This window comes from Mobula birostris, chromosome 23, assembly GCF_030028105.1.
Source record: "Mobula birostris isolate sMobBir1 chromosome 23, sMobBir1.hap1, whole genome shotgun sequence".
NCBI lineage: Eukaryota > Metazoa > Chordata > Chondrichthyes > Myliobatiformes > Myliobatidae > Mobula > Mobula birostris.
Window position 1 is genome coordinate 27481465 of NC_092392.1, and position 13165 is coordinate 27494629.

Sequence of the window (13165 nt, forward strand, 5' to 3'; positions counted from 1 at the left end):
GTGCAGTGACGATGGAGTGCCAGGCTGGCGGGGAGATTCTCCACGTGACATGAAAACTATATACTTGCCAAGCCGGAAGTGAAAAATTCAAAGAAAGAAAAAGGAGTTTCATCCTCCGACTGATGAACAAACAGCTGATTGCATGTGAAGCTGTCTGGACTGTCCAGAGCTGTGGGAGGTGCTATAGCAACACAAATTTTCCACTTCTATTTCTGTTCTGTGCCACCATAGAGAAGAGGAGAACATTAGGAATTAACAGCCCTCCCTATTACCACCCTCTGGTGCAGGGCTTCCCGACCTTTATCGTGCCATGGACTCCTATATCTCCTGTAGATCAGACCCCTCTAAGGCTAGCAAATCATTGCCACAACCTCAGCAAGCTGGAGCTGACAGGTGCGCTTGAAGAATCCAGCATATTATATCCATGCAAGGAAGTCGATCAGGTTGAGATGTCAACCCCTCTTCTGTGAGACAAAACTCAAATCTTGTGATGTCAACCTCTCTCTGCGAGCCCAAAACTCAAAACATTCCCTTTGGTTAATCCTTGTCCTTTCACGATTTTCTCATTCTCCTCTACAATCCGACTCCCCTGTGTTCACCATGTCCCTGCTCCAGAACTCAAAATCAATATCACGTTTATTACCACTGATTTAGATGACCTGATATTTGTTGTTTGGCAGAGGCAGTATGGTGAAAAGGCATAACATTATTACAAATTACAAAATCAAATAGTGCAAAAGAAGTGTCATGCTCACTGTTCAATGGTTAGCTGAAAACCAACAACGAAGAGCTTCAAGTGACTCAGAGACCAATTACTTGGTGGCATTCACCACCTCCAGTGTGGTCATTCACATGTCTAAACTCCCAAGGAAACGAGGGGATGGGAGACAGGCAGGCTTTTTGGACAATAATAAGAGCCTGACTCACTAAGAGAAACATAGGAAACAAGGAGATAGACAGAGGTCTTACCTCAGCTGGATGGCCAACTTCGATGTAGGCACAGACAGGGTGGAAGGCTCCTGTCCCACAGGCATACAGGTGAGTCTGGTTAAAGTGCTCCAAAACCCGGATGAAATTAGCACATTCTTTCTGTGTGAGAGGTAAAGACAGAGACTCAGTCAGCACTCCAAGTCATTACATTCAAACTGACTTCAGTTCAAATTGAACTTTGCTGAATATTTCTGGAGCTGTCACCCCATGCTCTGTAAAGCATGTCAGACTTCTCTCTGAATACTGGCAACCTTGCTTCTTGTGTTTAAATTATCAGTGCAGGAGGTTAGAAACTGGTGTTTGTGGATGACAGGTTTGCCTCACAGTGAAGGAACCTTAAAGGATGAATTCATTGACCATCGCTCCCCAGAAGCAAGCACAATCACAATAACATGAGCCATATCAATTCTCTGCAGCTTTGTTTCAGGAAGGAGGGCTGTTGCTTATACCAATTAATCTATTTACTAGCTTGGGAACTTGAAACTGGAGGATGTAACCATTGTGATCAGGAAGAGGCTAACGGGGTAAACTATGGAGAAGCTGAGGCTCAGTTCAAAAGTGGGTTTGGATGATACAGTGTTGGATCACAAGTAGGTCTGGATACAAAGTCCTCAGTATTATTTATTTATTGCCCTGTTTGTCTTCTTTTTCACATTGGTTGTTTACCATTCTTTGTGTGTAGTTTTTCACTGATTCCATTGCCTTTCTTGTATCTACTGTGAACGCCTGCAAGAAAATGAATCTCAGGATAGTAGACGGTGACATACATGTACTTTAATAATAAATTTACCATCAAACTTACTTTGAATTTGAAATTTACTTTGGATCATTCTGCAGACCTTGAACTTCATCTGGGCTTTGGTCTTAAATTAGCAAAATGGGCTTTCATGAAGTTCTGAAAACTCGTGGTATATTTGCACAGAAGGTTGCTATTACAGTGGAAACGTCCCAGGAAGTTCTGGAATGTGTGGAGATGGTGCCACGATAATATTTATAGCTCCGCTGCTGATTGCGGGATCGCTGAAAGGGACCTGTGTTAGTGTAGATGAGCTGTTCGACAGGCTCAGAGCAGGGTTGCTGGGAAGGATCTCAGCATAACAAGATGAGCCCAGAATACTGAACAAAGAGCAACAATAACACAGTACAACCAACATTACAGCACTCAAACTCACCCGTAACTCACCGAGATTCACATTACAAATAAGGACAATGAGAAAATCAGCTCTTATTTGTCTTGTGTTTTGCATCAGTGCACACAGTTATAAAATAACAAGTAACCTTCCCTGGCAGGGGAACTGGAACAATCAGCTGACTGAAGGTGATGACTAGCAACTGAAGATAATTCAGTGAATGTGTAAAGCTATCAAGATACCGAAACAACATTTGTGAAGGGTGATAGGATCACAAAGAGCTTCAATTGACTTTTCATTTTCAAGGCAGTATTCTTGTTATTTATGATGCACACAAAAGCATGGAAATGAAACAATAAAAAGTCCCAACAAAAAATAGTACCTTGGCCAAGTTCCTAATTCCCTTGTTGAGTTTTTTTTATAACCAGTATCAAGGCTATAATGATTCCAACCCATGACAGACTGATACCAGTTAAACACAACAGCCTGGCAGTTGTCTGATGCCCAATCATTCACCCATGGTCCTTACTGATTGGGCAGTTGTCCAAAAACTACTGGAACAGAAAACAGGGGGGCATAATTTCCATGCGATTGGAGGAAAGTATAGCGGGGATGTCAGAGGTTGTTACTTGTACAGAGAGTGGTGGGTACGTGGAACACCCTGCCAGCAGGGGAGTGGTAGAGGCAGATACATTAAGGACATTCAAAAAACTCGTAGGTAGGCACCTTTGATGATAGAAAAATGGAGGATGATACAGGAGTGGGTTGAAAGACTGGCACAACATCATGTTCCGTGCTGTAGTGTTCTATGTTCGACATTCTAGTAATCTTGCATCTTTTACAGATAGTGTATTACCAACATTATCGCACATTCCATCCCAGTCATTGACGGCCAGATGGAGTTTGGGGCATAACTTATTCTGAATTACATGTTAGCAACAGATTCACTCACACCTCAATGAACATTGCTTACAGTAAACATGACGTTACACCCCAAACCACAGCTTCAACAATGCTGCTCCTTATGTGGTCTCTGGTAACCCTCATCCACAAATCAAAATCAAACTACTGGAGATGGTACAAATACGGAAGAAAAATCTGAAAAATCAGGTCAGGCAGCATCTGTGGAGAGAGAAACACTCAACAGGTCAGGCAGCATCTGTGGAGAGAGAAACACTCAACAGGTCAAGCAGCATCTGTGGAGAGAGAAACACTCAACAGGTCAGGCAGCATCTGTGGAGAGAGAAACACTCAATAGGTCAAGCAGCTTCTGTGGAGAGAGAAACAGAGCTAACCTTTCAGGTTAAAGACGCTACATCATAACTGGGACAAAGCGAGACCAATTTTGTTTGAAGATGCAAAGAAGGAGGGTTGAGGAGAGATGGATAGGCAGAGTCTCTGATAACGTGAGGCCAAGGGTACTATGGTGATAAAGTCTTGTCAAGTAGGTGTAGTGATCCACAGAATAATGTCAGCAGAGGGGGCACAGACATGATCAATTACACTGACATATCAATACTTCTTTGGAAAACTGCTAATTCTATTGAAATCTCCCATGAATGGACCAAGTAGTATTTCATTGCAAGTTGATAGGGTTGTTAAAGAAGTATATGGTGTGTTGACCTTCATTAGTCCGGGGGCGGGGAGCGGGATTGAATTCAAGAGCCAGGAGGTAATGTTGCAGTTCTATAAAACCCCGGTTAGACCACATTTGGAATACTGTGTTCAGTTCTGGTTGACTCATTATAGGAAGGATGTGGAAGCTTTAGAGAGGGTGCAGGGGAGATTTACTAATTTGCTGCCTGGACTGGACAACATGTCTCATGAGGATAGTTTGAGCAAGCTAGGGCTTTTCTCTTTGGAGGGAAGGATGATGAGAGGAAAACAAGATAATAAGAGGCAGAAACGTTTTCCCAGGGTGGAAATGGCTAATATGAGAGGGCATAATTTTAAGGAGATTGGAGGGAAGTATAGGGGTATGCCATAGCTGGCCGGTGGTGTTGTGGCATTCACACCAGACTTCGAGGTGCCTGGTCCCGGGGTTGAATCAGGCTGGCTTCTGGCATGCTTTCCATTTGTGCTGGGTTGAGTGCTGAGCTAGCATCTCAGCCTCATAAAAACAGACAAATGCTAAAGAAACAGCAATTGCTGCCCGATGTGCCGCAAGGCATGGAGAGGAACAACCACAGGGGTATGCCAGAGGTAAATTCTTTACACAGAGAGTGGTTGGAATGTGGAACGCCATGCCAGGAGCGGCGGAAGAGGCAGATCCGTTCAGGGTATTTAAGAAGCTCTTAGCTAGGCCCGTGGATGATAGGAGACGGGGGGCTGTGAGGGAGGGATGGATTGGATTGATAATAGAATAGGTTAAAAGATCAGCACAACATAGTGGGCCAAAGGGCTGTACTGTTCTATGTTCTAGGTTCTATATATAGGTTAGTGCAAATTGATGCAGCTTCACAACTTGACCTCCAAAAGGAAAACACAAGTTCTTGAGAGCTGCTCGGCTGCTTTACATCAGGATACTGTCCTCTCCCTCCCCGAGGTTTTACAGGGTGTAATCACTGGCATCTTACTGAAACAAGGTTTACTTGCTGGGTATGTTTTAAAGAGCGTCATCAGTTGGTCACTCTGAGCAATTTCTGTCCACTTCCTGCCCTGGACCCCAAGGTGAACTAAGGCAGTAGTGAGCTCATTTGTGTTGAGGGAGCAGTTTTACTCTGTTGCAGATACCAAACATTTCCTCCAACACTTCATAAAATGTCAAGAAAGTTTTCTTAATGATAATTGGAATGCATTGGCTTGGAAAGGATTTGTGTTAATCATGAAGTTTATTGACAGCCCACACGTAAAGTCCTGTGAGTTATCGCACAGGCTAATCTCCAGCATTGATTAAGCAATGTCAGACAAGCTTTTCTGGCCGGTTATAAAAACAAGTATACATCTGTATAAACATGTTTAACACCAAGGCAAATTAGAAGAGGACAAAAGCAGCTGGGTGAGCACCGTGGCAGATAGATTAGACCATTCATTCCCTTTTCAGGAAAAACACAGATACATTCTGTTCTGAATTGCTGGAATTAAATCATTCTTCACCTTCCATCAGAATCAGGTCTAATATCAATGGCAGACATCATGAAACCTCTTGTTCTGCTGCAGTAGTACAGTGCAAAACGTAATAAAAAACTATACATTACGATAGAAATATACATACTGTATATATACAATAAATAAGTAGTGCAAAAAGAAAGCAAAAATTGAGGTAGTGTACTGAGTTCATTCTCCATTCCATTAGTGAATATTAATAGAATCAATAAAGTAATCTTAATATTAGTTTAAGTAAATTCCAGATAAGACTGAATGCAACAACCAGACACTCATTTGTTCATTTATCTAAGCTATCAATACTAGCCCAGAGTTACATCTGAATATAATAATCCCAGATCGAGACACACAAAGTACTGGAGGAACTCAGCAGAAGGTCATCAAAAAGCCAAAGCTTCAAGTGGACTGGAAAGTGAAAAAAGAGGAATTCCAAACCCTGGTGAGGAACGATTCAGGAGTCAGATTTTGGAGGAGGGAGACCACTGCTGCCTGTTTATACATAAGAATCTTTAATTCCTCCCTCCTCTGTCCTTCCCATGTCTTCTCCTGAAACAGGGCTTTTAACTGTTAGATTATACACGAGCCAGCAAATGTTTTTCCTCCTTCCAAACCTCACACCTTCAAAGCATCAATTAACTCACCACGACTTCCTAAATGACTGACACACAACCCTGATTGTGGAATTTCCCTTGATAACACTTGGTGTCCCAGCATCATCCTGCTATGTCCCTCGTTTGAGGTCCATCTCAGATTCTCAATGGTCATGGTATGGTCTAACCAGGCCTGGTGCCGCAGGTCTTTGTGTTATATCCCACTTAAAGTACGCATTATGTTCAGAATCAGGTTTATTATCACTGGCCTATGTTGTGAAATGTGTTGTTTTGTGACAGCAGTAAGGCATGGTCCATTCATGGGTTCCTGGTCCATTCAGAAATTTGAATGCTGAGGGAAAGACGATGCTCCTAAAGTGTTGAATGTGGGTCTTCAGGACCTTGTATCTCCTCTCTGATGGTAGCCATGGGAAGAGGGCATGTGCTGGATGGTGAGGATCCTTAATGATGCAGACCGCGTTCTTGAGTTTTCTCGTTTTGATGATGTCCATTATGCTGGCTGAGTCTACAATCCACTGCAGCTCTTTCCAATTCCGTGCAGTGGCCCCTCCATACCAGATAGTTCAAAGTTCAATGTGATGCAACCAGTTCAAATGCTCTCCACGGTACATCTCTAGGAATTTGCTAGAAATGTGTTCGCCTTATAGATGTTTTTGTGCAGTTGCCTGTGACATTCCAGTCACCGAGAACGTGGGTTTCCATTCTCCGGACTTCTCTGATTTTAGCTTCTCACAACCGAGGAAGTTCTGACCGATGGTCTGAAGCCTCTCCTCTCTTCATAGGCCTCACCTGACCTGTTCAGGACTTCCAACAATTCCACTTTGTATTTCTCCTGTCAGTTAGCATTTCCACAACTTGCTACACACCGGCACAAAATTGGTCATTTATATTATAGTAGCATTCAAAAGTGTGTTAGACAGAGGCATAAACATGCAGGGAATGGAGGAATAAGGATCTTGTACAGGCAAAAGGAATTAGTTTAATTTGGCACAGCTATGAAGAGCTGGTTCCTGTGCAGACTGTTCTTTCCTACATGTTCTATACCCACTGACTAACACTGGAGACAGCACAGGATGGGCTCCTTATGGAGAAGCATGGTTACATCCTGCAGGATCTGAGCACGTCCCTCTTGTTCTCTTGGACAATTTCCTAACCAGCTCAATAATTGGCCTTCAGCTGATGCCATGTGTTTCCACTTTAGCTGGCGGTCTCTTTGAAGGGAGTTTATCAAAATTCCCCTGGAAGCTCATTTCAATAGCGTTTGCAGGTACTTCCCTCAGCTGTTCCGATACCTTCACCCCAGAATGGCTCTCACTTCTCTGGAACTGCTGCCCTTTCCTGACATACGGGAAACTTTGGGGGCAAGGTTAAACATTTAAGGCGGATTAACTCAGTGACTGCCAAACTGATGAAAATATTTAAATTAAATATCTCTCTCCCGGGAGCCATACACCTCTGGCTCTTGTGTTCCCTCCATTCAACACAGAGATGGCAGGTAGTCTTACATTTGTATTTTTCAGCCTTTTCCTCGGAGGCCAATATTCTGATTTTTAACATTTAACAATTAATCCTTTGATAAAAGCTGGGAATCCAAATTTAAAACAGAATGTTTTGGGAGACAAAGCAAACCACTTAGACCATAAAGAAGAAGAAAGTTCACTCACATCTAGGACACTTCATTAGAAGCAATAGGAAGTGTCGCGTGACAATTACTCTACTCAACTCTGGCAGACTCTAACCAACCAGCTGTGAACTCGCCCTCTTTGCTAACTTGGTTTAGAAAGGAATTGTTTGACACATTAAGCTACAAAAATTTCAAGCAGGAAGAAAGAAAAATGCAGATTTTTTTCCAACAATTGTATCATTCCTTTTGCTCCTGAATTTCCCAAAGAGTTTCTAATGATTTCCAGCTGTGTATTTCACCTCTGGAATGAGCATTAATAAAAGGTTTCTCAGTCTGGGAAACAGATGTTTGGTGGCACTGTGTTGACGAGAGACATGGGTGAAAAGAGTGCTTGCGACCAATTAGTGAAATTAAGATAGCCAATTGAGGAAGCCTTGTGATTAAACACCTTTTTAATCATCTTTTGACCCAGGCATCTGTCAGTCATTCGGTTATCAACAAAGGGCTTGAATGTTATCACCTCTGAGAAAGTGAAATCAAGCATCTTAACTGACAACAGGGTTTAGCTTTCAGATGAGCTCAATACTTTCTATTCATGTTTTGACTGTCAGAATGTGGAGGAGTCATCACGAACGCCCACAGCCCCGAAGGTCCCGTGATTTCAGTCTCTGAGGCCGACATGAGGGAGGGCGAACCCACAGAATGCATCTGGCCCAGATGGGGTACCTGGCCCCATGCTAAGGGAATTAGAGCAGGTCAGATTCCACCTGTATTCACAATGACTGATGCATCTACTGTAGAGAAGAAAACATCCCACTGCTACTCCAGAAATCCAAGGAAACACCCCAAAATCTACTAACATCAGAAGTATCCATCAGGAGTAATCTCACCCTCTTACTTCCAACGGCTTCGAGTCCTGTTCCAATATTCCTGTACTTCACACCTTCGGGTTTAGCTCAAAGAATAACCAAACCACTTAAAACATCACAAGTATTAAATAACTAATTATCTTTTGCTTAAATCACTGTATGAAGTGTGCTGACAGATAGGTAAGAAAAATCCTATTTTAACTGGAGTCCCTGCTGACAGCCCACTGCATCGACAAATGGTCTGGGACAAGCCACAAGTGGCACAAGAGACTGTAAAAACAAGAAACACAAGAGATTCTGCAGATGCTGGAAATCCAGAGTAGCACACACAAAATGCAGGAGGAACTCAGCAGGTCCAGGCAGCATCTATGGAGGAGAATGAACAGTCGACGCATCAGGCCGAGACCCTTCATCAGGACTGGAAAGAAAGGGGGCAGAAGCCAGAAGCAAGACATAGAACATAGAATAGTACAGCAAGGTATAGGCCCTTCGACCCACAATGTTGTGCTGACCCTCAAACCCTGCCTCCCATACAAGCCCCACCTTAAATTCCTCCATATATCTGTCCAGTAGTCTCTTAAACTTCACTAGTGTATCTGCCTCCACCACTGACTCAGGCAGTGCATTTAATGCACCAACCACTCTCTGAGTGAAAAACCTTCCTCTAATATCCCCCTTGATCTTCCCACCCCTTAACTTAAAACCATGTCCTCTTGTATTGAGCAGTGGTGCCCTGGGGAAGAGGCGCTGGCTGTCCACTCTATCTATTCCTCTTATTATCTTGTACACCTCTATTATGTCTCCTCTCATCCTCCTTCTCTCCAAAGAGTAAAGCCCTAGCTCCCTTAATCTCTGATCATCATGAATACTCTCTAAACCAGGCTGCATCCTGGTAAATCTCCTCTGTACCCTTTCCAATGCTTCCACATCCTTCCTATAGTGAGGCGACCAGAACTGGACACAGTACTCCAAGTGTGGCCTAACCAGAGTTATATAGAGCTGCATCATTACATCGCGACTCTTATACTCTATCCCTCGACTTATAAAAGCTAACACCCCATAAGCTTTCTTAACTATCCTATCCACCTGTGACTCTGCCTCGGAGTTTGTCCTTCCAAAGTGTACCACACTTCTCCGAGTTGAACTCCATCCCACTTCTGCATCCTATCAATGTCTCTCTGCAATCTTTGACAATCCTCTACACTATCTACAACACCACCAACCTTTGCGTCATCTGCAAACTTGCCAACCCACCCTTCTACCCCCACATCCAGGTTGTTAATAAAAATCACGAAAAGTAGAGGTCCCAGAACAGATCCTTGTGGGACACCACTAGTCACAATCCTCCAATCTGAATATACTCCCTCCACCACCACCCTCTGCCTTCTGCAGGCAAGCCAATTCTGAATCCACCTGGCCAGATTTCCCTGGATCCCATGCCTTCTGACTTTCTGAATAAGCCTACCGTGTAGAACCTTGTCAAGTGCCTTACTAAGATCCATATAGATCATATCCACTGCATTACCCTCATCTAAATGCCTGGTCACCTCCTCAAAGAACTCTATCAGGCTTGTTAGACACGATCTGCCCTTCACAAAGCCATGCTGACTGTCCCTGATCAGACCATGATTCTCTAAATGCCCAGAGATCCTATCTCTAAGAATCTTTTCCAACAGCTTTCCCACCACAGACGTAAGGCTCACTGGTCTATAATTACTCGGACTATCCCTACTACCTTTTTTGAACAAGGGGACAACATTCGCCTCCCTCCAATCCTCCGGTACCATTCCCGTGGACAACGAGGACATGAAGATCCTAGCCAGAGGCTCAGCAATCTCTTCCCTCACCTCGTGGAGCAGCCTAGGGAATATTCCATCAGGCCCCGGGGACTTACCAATCCTAATGTATTTTAACAACTCCAACACCTCCTCTCCCTTAATATCAACATGCTCCAGAACATCAACCTCACTCATATTGTCCTCACCATCATCAAGTTCCCTCTCATTGGTGAATACCGAAGAGAAGTATTCATTGAGGACCTCACTCACTTCCACAGCCTCCAGGCACATCTTCCCACCTTTATCTCTAATTGGTCCTATCTTCACTCCTGTCATCCTTTTTTCTTCACATAATTGAAAAATGCCTTGGGGTTTTCCTTTACCCTACTCGCCAAGCCCTTCTCATGCCTCCTTCTTACTCTTCTCAGCCACTTCTTAAGCTCCTTTTTTGCTTCCTTATAATCCTCAATAGGCCCATCTGATCCCTGCTTCCTAAACCTCATGTATGCTGCCTTCTTCCACCTGACTAGATTTTCCACCTCACTTGTCACCCATGGTTCCTTCACCCTACCATTCTTTATCTTCCTCACCGGGACAAATTTATCCCTAACATCCTGCAAGAGATCGCTAAACAGTGACCACATGTCCATAGTACATTTACCTGCAAAAACATCATCCCAATTCACACCTGCAAGTTCTAGCCTTATAGCCTCATAATTTGCCCTTCCCCAATTAAAGATGTCCCTGTCCTCTCTGATTCTATCCTTTTCCATGATAATGCTAAAGGCCAGGGAGTGGTGGTCACTATCCCCCAAATGCTCACCCACTGAGAGATCTGTGACCTGACCTGGTTCATTACCTAGTACTAGATCTAGACTGTTCACCACAGTCAGTTTAGCCCATGAACAAAGTTCTGAAAGAGTAGTAAGAGAAGAAACTACAACAGCCTCTCCCAATAAAATAAGGACACCCTCCTCACAAAAAATGAAGTGTATGTCAAATGGCCATTCGTAAGTTGTGATTAAGATCATAGAATCATATAGTGCTACAGCACAGAAACAGGCCCTTTGGCCCATCAGTTTCAGACTTATACTAATGAGGATACTGGGAGTGACTGACAGAAGAATTGGCCAATCGCATTCAGTCTGTCCATGGGACAGCACGGTAGCGCAGTGGTTCGCACAACACTTCACAGTACCAGTGACTCAGGTTCAATTCCTGCTGCTACCAGTAGTGAGTTTGTAGGTTCTCTCTGTGACCACCTGGGTTTCTTCCAGATGCTCTCGTTTCCTCCTGCAGTCCCAAGATGTACTAATTAGTAGGTTAATTGGTCATTGTAAATTGTCCGGTGATTAGGTGAGGGTTAAATCGGGGGATTGCTGGATGGCATGGCTCAAAGGGCCAGAGGGGCCAGTTTTGCACTGTAACTCAATCGATCAGTCAATAAGTAAATTGGTCAATAAATAAATAAATACTCTGTGAGGGAATAGGGTTCCCTCATAACTGACTTGTAGAAAGGTTTATTCAGATACATTCCTTATACTCCCAAGCAGTTGTCACAAATCACTAAAAGCAGCCATGGTGCGCTGCAAACATCAGCTCTAAATCTCCATTTTGGTAATAAGCAGGTACTAGGATTTCAAATTGTCGAGATTTATATTTGTAATAACACCGCTCCTAATTATTTAGCAAAAGTTGAGTTAAGATTTGATAGGATCTTGATTCGTCAGGGTGTCAGAGTTTACAGGGAGAAGGCATGAGAATGGAGTGAAGAGGGACAATAAATCAGCCATGATCAAATGGTGGAACAGATTTGATGGGCTGAATGTCCTAATTCTGCTCCTACGTGCTCCATGATGGTGGGCCAAGAAGAAAACCTCCCAGCCTACTTCCCTGCACCACCCAGAGGCACCCGGCTCTGAACTTAACCTTCTGCATCTATTGCTAGGTGCCAGCACCAGAGAATTCATTCCTTCTCCGCTAACTCAATCACCTTTATTGCCTCTATCAGATGATCTACCACAGGCTCATAATGTCCCCATTCCTCCAGATGGCTGCTACTGCCACAAAGCGCTGAAAACCTATGAGCCATTAAATTCTATAATTCTGTATTCATCTTAACACCCTGCTGTCACGCAGCACACACGTACATCCTGTCTGAATGCCGTGCCCCCACCCACCCACCTCTTCCCAACTCACAGACACACACTCATTCTGCACTGCTCACTTTTCATCTTCTATTGCTGTTGTTTCACATATTTATACGACTGCTTCTTTTATTATAACAGCGTCAGTAACATTATCCTGTCTTACATAAACATGCTCCTCACACCTTATCTTCAGGCCGTGTCACTCAAGAGACTTGTCCTAATATTACTTTGTGACTCTGTGTGCTGGATTGTAACTATACGTCGTGTGTGATTATATGTCCTGTGTTTTGGACCTTGACCCCAGAGTAACAATGATTTGTTAAATATGCGTATGGTTGAATGACAATAAACTTGAACTTGTAAATAATGAATCTATGTTCACCGTCCAAATCTTACCATGGGATATTGAAATTTAAATTCAATCGATGAAAGGGAATTAGGAGAAGTTGAGCATTGGTAATTATGGTAAAAAGACAACTGTTCTACTAATGTCTTGTGGAAAAGAACTTCCTATCCTTGTCCACTCTCTCCGGCGAATTCAGATTTAAATGATATGCCTTGGTTATACTTAGTACAAATTCAATTGCTACAACAAATAATTCTACAACAATGATTCGAGTGTGTCTTACTAACAAAGAAAATGTGCAGAGATTTCTCCAAAAGCTCCCACCTTGATCCCATATCCACTCAGCTTCGGCCTGCCAGAATCACCATCGTACTTTCCACAGGTGCCCCTAAAATCCTGTTTGCTTTCCCTGGTCACTGAGCTCATTTCAGTAACACTGAGAACTTGGTGCATTTTACATGAATATTCAACGGGTATAGTTGTCTGAGTCAGTCCAGACAAACAGTTTGAACGGTTACCACCTAGCACTCTCTTCCTGAGCTGACAGGCTGCTGACCTTGGA

At 43.4% G+C, this 13165-nt stretch overlaps 1 protein-coding gene across 2 annotated transcripts in view; it reads right to left on the reverse strand.

Moving 5' to 3' along the window:
* Window positions 1-13165, reverse strand: part of LOC140186929 (semaphorin-3A-like) — a 257855-nt gene that overhangs the window by 122386 nt on the left and 122304 nt on the right. For both annotated transcript variants that reach the window (XM_072241701.1, XM_072241700.1), the window contains exon 5: window positions 970-1089. In XM_072241701.1, the coding sequence (XP_072097802.1) occupies window positions 970-1089 (120 nt within the window). The remainder of the gene's footprint in view (window positions 1-969; window positions 1090-13165) is intronic.